This window comes from Calypte anna, chromosome 23, assembly GCF_003957555.1.
Source record: "Calypte anna isolate BGI_N300 chromosome 23, bCalAnn1_v1.p, whole genome shotgun sequence".
Lineage (NCBI taxonomy): Eukaryota > Metazoa > Chordata > Aves > Apodiformes > Trochilidae > Calypte > Calypte anna.
Window position 1 is genome coordinate 3,377,890 of NC_044268.1, and position 5,305 is coordinate 3,383,194.

Here is a 5,305-nt window from a genome sequence, read left to right on the forward strand (position 1 = left end):
CTGGGACAGAGACTGCTGAAGGATCTACACAACACATCACCCCCAGCATTCAGCCTGGCATCACCCCAGAGCAAGGCTGGTGTCAGTTCATGAGAACCAAGAAGAGTGTGTTCTGTGTTGTGCAAAGAAAAAAGTACATGATGAGCCATCAGGAGGGTCCCACTCTGGCAAGGCCCACACCTGATGGGACTTTCCCTTGAAGAGTGTGAGAATGAGAGAGGAGTGCTCCTCTCCAGGCACCTGCTGCTGGCCAAACCCCACTGCCCTGGAATGTGGGGAAGCATAAACTGGAGGACTTGTCTGGACTCCTGGTTTGCTCTCAGGGAGCTGCCTGGGAATTAAAGACCAGGAGGCAAAAGTCTCTGGGTCTAGGACTGCTCTGGCCTTGGACAGGGTCCTGCAATCCAGCCTGGATCTCAGTCAGGTGTTGTGGAAGCTCCTACCACTGCCTGCAGGGTTGAACAAGAGCCAAACCAGCCCTGGAAGCCACAAGGAGCCCAGTGCAGTGCTGGGGAGAGGAGGACACCCTCCTGCTGATAGAGGCACCTATCTCTCCTCAGCCTTGCATTAATGGGAAGCCCACACCCTTTGACCAGAGGCAGAAGAGAGCGTGTAGGACTGGGAGCAGTCAAAGCTAAAGTGTTTGAAGGTTTGGATGTTTTTTTCTGGCAATCTGAAGTTCATTTCTGACTCTCCTAAGGCGCTGATGTTTCCCCACGGTGCTGGGGTGAGGTGTTCTTGGCAGCCTCTGCCAGCCCACGCTGGGGCAGAGCTCTGCTCCTTCCCAGGGCCAGGAAGCTCATTTGCTTCCTTGGCTTTCCTCTGGTAGCACCCACCTTTGTCCTGACTTGCATCAAACTTTTCAGGGCAGAGCTGGAAAGGTCAGAGAGAGACTTTTCCTGCACAAGAGCAGGCGCCTCCTCTCCGGCTGTGTGAGGATTGTGTGTGCTGCGTGAGCAGCGAGCTAAAAATACGGCACAGAGCAGGAACGCCCCCAGACTCAGCCCTGCTTTTGAGGCAGCTCTTCACTCCATTTCCTCGCCATCAGACGATTCCATAGTCCCCGCAGCACCAGTGCTGAGCGCCTGGCTCCGGCCAGGCTGCTCCCAAAGAACTCCTCGACTGACACCTGGTGGAAACGCTCCCCGGAGCCGCCTGCACCCGGGCAGCTCCCAGAGCCCAAGGGTGTTAAAACCGCCCCCCATGCATCCCATCCCCGCAGCCAGAGGAATCCTGAGCCAACACACACCCTCGTGCCTTGTGTAGGTGTTGGCAGAGCAAAGCAGGCAAGAACAAGTGGGGCTGTGAGGGTTTTGTAGGCAGGATTGTGGGATGATGGTGCCAGTCGTGGATACCAGCAAGGAAATGGTCTCCCTGCACAGCAAAAGGGCCTTGGTGAATTGTCACCCCAGCAGGGGACAGGGTTGTGCCAAGTTAGAGAGTTACTCACACTGCTATTGGTAAATTTGCTGCGGTGGAGCAGTGCCAAGTGACTCTGCCAACCTGTGCAGGCCTTCGACAGAAAATAAGGTGACATCCTGAAGGGGTGTGAGAAAACTGGGAGTATCAGGCAACCCTCTAGGGCTCTAGGCAGAAATAAAGCCCAGCACTGAAGGAGTTTTAAAAACAAAGCAACAGAAAACATCTTTAATGTGTTTTGAAAAGGAAATACTGACAGAAGGTGAATCAGGTGCATGTTGAAGTGAATCTGAGGAAGCTCTTCACGTCAGGTTGTGGAGAGTGCAAATCCTGCTGAGTTCTGCTGCACCACTCCAGTTTTATAAAGTTTGGTCATTTATATGTTGTTTTGGGGTTTTTTTTTGTCCCCATCTGGCAGCAAAGGATGCAGGAAAAACATGGAACAGATCTTGTCCAGGTGTCTGGCTTCATTTCCCAGCCCAGGGGTGCTCCCGGTCCTCACTGCTCAGACAAACACTGTTCCAAAGCTGCCATACCGTAGAGGTTGGCCCACTCCATGCCATGGTGTGACAGGATCAGGTCCCTGCAGGGCTTGCTGGCTCTGGCCAGCTCCACCAACACCCCCTGGAAAGCAGCAATGAGCTCAAAATCCAGCGAGGCCGGGGCGACACGGCTCAGCAGCTCTGAGAGGCTCTGCAGCCACCGCGCCTGCAGCACGGCTCCAGGCAGCCAGGGAAGCAGTGGGATACAGGCAGCCAGAGCCTGCATTCCCAGGAACCAGAGCTCACCCACGTCAGGCCAGGCACCCACGTAGGCAGGTGACAGGGCTGCAACCAAACCCTCCTGGCCGGGGTCTGCCTGGGTGGTGTGGGCTTGTGAGAGGAAGAGGATGGCGGCGCTGAAGAACTCCTTGGCCGGCGGTGTCCCCTGGAGAACTGGGAGAAAAAGGAATGGATGAGTGGATAGAGAGCTTGCTCAGCCAAGGGAGAGACCCTCCAGGGCTCTGCCTGCAGCAGGGCTTTCAGGGAGAGCAGAACATCATCCTCCTGCCTTAGAAACCCCTTAATCCCAGCCCGCTGGCATGCTGAATTCCTTGCTCCTCTAGGTTTTTGGGTTTGTCACTTTTCCAGTGACAGAAACTGGAGCCATTTACCCTTGGATTTGCTTTCTGGTGTCTGTGTTTGCAGAGCAACATGCAGCTCTGCCACTGGGATATTTTCTTACCTGCTGAGCTCATGAGGATCCTGGCCATCATCAGGCCCAGAGTAGCAAAGTTTGCTGCCAGGACCAGGTGATCTTTCTGGGGCAGCAGTAGTGGAAGAGACTTCAGCAACACGTCCATCAGGGAGGAAAAGGTTTCGTCTTGCCTAGAGAAGAAAGCAGATGCTGTGACACACGCTTCCTGAGCAGAGCCAGAAGCACCTGAAAATGTCAAGGTTAAATGCAGCACCAAGAAGTGTGATTGGTGTTGAAAAGGGGACATCCACCCCCTCTCTTCCCACTGACAATCTTCAGCAAGCTCCCACAGCTCCGTTACCTGATGAGGTCTGGGGCAGTCACAACAAGGTTGAGGAAAATCCCACACAAAGTCTGCAAACTCATCTCAGTGCTGGTCAGAGGAGACAGGGACTTGGACTCGGTGGTCAGCACATCCCACTGATGGAGGAAGTACTCACACAGCAGTGCTGGGGCCCCTGCTGAGATGAGGATGTCCCGGGGCTTGTCCTCTGCTGTTAGGTGGCAAAAGCCAGGGAGCAGCAATCTGGAAGCAGAAAGAAATTGGAAACATGAGGTAGAATGGATCTGCATCCAACTTCCCAAGACGAGGCGTGGAACTGGGAAGCAGGGGAATATTCTAGCAGGTTGGTGCTAAAATGGATCAAACCTGTGCTTAAAAGACAAACCTCAGAGCATCCCGGGGTAAGGCAGAGCCCTCGGGGCTGAGCAGCTGTGGCTGAGGCAGTCCTGCAGCTGGGCTGCCCTCCTCAAAAAGCTTCTTGGAATAATGAACAAGGAAAGGCAAGAGCTCACAGATCTCCTGCTTGAGGGAGGATGTCTCCTCTGCCATCCAGGCTCCAAGGATTCGAACAGAAGCAAATATGAAAGGATCTTGTAGCTCCTCCTGTTTAACCTGCATGGAGAAGAAAGCAGACAGAAAATGAAACTTCAGAGCCATTTTTCTCTTGAGCTACTGCAGGTAAAAATCCCACAGTAGATTACCTGTCTCAAGTAGAATATCACAGCTCCAAAAGCCTCCTCCATAATCCTCATGAGCTGCATTTTCTGCTCCTCTTCTAGAAGAGGCTTCTCTTCTTTCAGGCACTCCTGGATCCCCATCTCAATAAGGACATAGCAGGCTGTTACCACTTCTTTTTTCCCTTCCACATCCAAGGGATCTGGCTCCTCCAAGGTCAGGCGAACCTCCACACAAGCTAAGTTCACCAGCAAAGCCAAAAACTTGCTCCCAGCACTCCCTGCTGGGATCCACTCTGCCCCACAGGCCTGCACAAGGCAGGCAGCAAGCTTCAGAGCAGGGTCCCGCTGCCTGTGGCTGAGTTTACTGCCCAAGATGTCAGCCAAGCCTCTGTAAAGCCTGTGGAGGCACTCAGAGCCCTGAGAGTCCTGTGTGAGTGGTGGTGACAGGGGGATGAAGCGAGGCAGAACTTCACACAGCTCAAATTTGGTCATGTCTTCAGCCTTGAGGAAATCACCCGAGAGCTTGCTGAGCAGGGCCAGGAGGTGTGGAGCATCTCTCTGCCAGCACCTTGCCTCTGCCAGGGCCAACAGCCCCAGCAGCAGTGTCAAGGCACGGTCAGAGCCATGGCTGATGTAAGCCTGGCAGAGGGCAGGCACAGTCCCTTTGGTCACCAGTTCTCTGGGGCCTCTGGTGGTGGCCAGGACAGCACTCAGGCACTGGTATGCATCATCCACCATGGATTCAGGATTGCCAGGGGAAACCAGGATGTCATTGAAGGTTGGGATTTTGTTCAGGATCTGGGAGTGCCCAGCTAGCTCTGGATCGGTGCAGAAACAGGCCAGGAGTGTCAGTCCCAATGCCCGGAAGGTGTGGGGGGGGCACCCGGCCGGGGGCTGCCTGGAGCTCAGCAGCCGATTGGGAAACGTGAATCCAATTGCATCGAAGATCTGGCGACGGGTCTTGGCGTCTAATTCTCCAGCTTTGACAGCTTTGGTCACCTGGAAGGGAAAGCAGGGGATCAAACGTGGGAAAAACAGAAACCTGAGCTGAACCCGTAGCCGCTCAGCAGGGCACTCGGTGCTGACCCAGAGCTGTACCAGGGTACCACAGCACACCCCAAGCCAACGAGCCTCCCCGCACCTCCCTGACTGAGCCCCGAGGCCCTGCACCCCCCCCGGTCACGGCTGCAATCCCCGGGGAGCGGTGGGGTTCTCCTCCCCCCTGCCCCTTCCCGAGGGATCGGCGCGGCCCCGCAGCGCTCCCTCACCAGCAGCAGAGCTGCGAACTGCTCGCTGTCGTCCCTCGCCTCCCGGAGCACACCGAGGCACCGCTTCAGTGTGGCCTCTCCGTCCCCGCTGCCCGCGGCCATTCCCGAGGCCGTTCCCGGGGCCGTTCCCGCGGCCATTCCCGAGGCCGTTCCCGGGGCCGTTCCCGACGCCATTCCCGAGGCCATTCCCGACGCCATTCCCGTGGCCGTTCCCGGGGCCGTTCCCGTGGCTCTCCCGGGGCTCTCCCGGCGCTTCCCTCACTCCCGTGCCGGCCTCCTCCTCGCCTCTCGGCCAATCCGCGCCCCGCCGCCGCGCCCCGGACCAATCGCCTTCCTCCTTGTTGGGATGTCCCCGAAGCCACCGCCTCCGCTCGGCCTCTGGGCAAATCACCTGTGGCTGCGCGGTCTCCCCGGGGCCGCTG

The 5,305-nt window shown here is 56.6% G+C and overlaps 1 protein-coding gene across 1 annotated transcript; it reads right to left on the reverse strand.

Moving 5' to 3' along the window:
- Nucleotides 1-1,617: 1,617 nt before the first annotated feature.
- NCDN (neurochondrin) lies at nt 1,618-5,149 on the reverse strand. Its single transcript, XM_030464593.1, has 6 exons — nt 4,884-5,149; nt 3,640-4,614; nt 3,324-3,550; nt 2,957-3,181; nt 2,644-2,786; nt 1,618-2,354 (listed from the first exon to the last, which is right to left on the reverse strand). The coding sequence occupies exons 1-6, from the start codon at nt 5,079-5,081 to the stop codon at nt 1,918-1,920; spliced, it is 2,205 nt and encodes a 734-aa protein (XP_030320453.1). The 5' UTR covers nt 5,082-5,149; the 3' UTR covers nt 1,618-1,917.
- Nucleotides 5,150-5,305: the final 156 nt, after the last annotated feature.

What these genes read in the sequence shown, in the direction of transcription:
- NCDN (XM_030464593.1), bottom strand. Translation starts at nt 5,081, where the DNA reads ATGGCGTCGGGAATGGCCTCGGGAATGGCGTCGGGAACGGCCCCGGGA. An exon ending in AGTTCGCAGCTCTGCTGCTG is followed by an intron (nt 4,615 to 4,883) that starts GTGAGGGAGCGC and finishes TTTCCCTTCCAG; the next exon opens with GTGACCAAAGCTGTCAAAGC. An exon ending in ACTGCCCCAGACCTCATCAG is followed by an intron (nt 2,787 to 2,956) that starts GTAACGGAGCTG and finishes TTTCTTCTCTAG; the next exon opens with GCAAGACGAAACCTTTTCCT.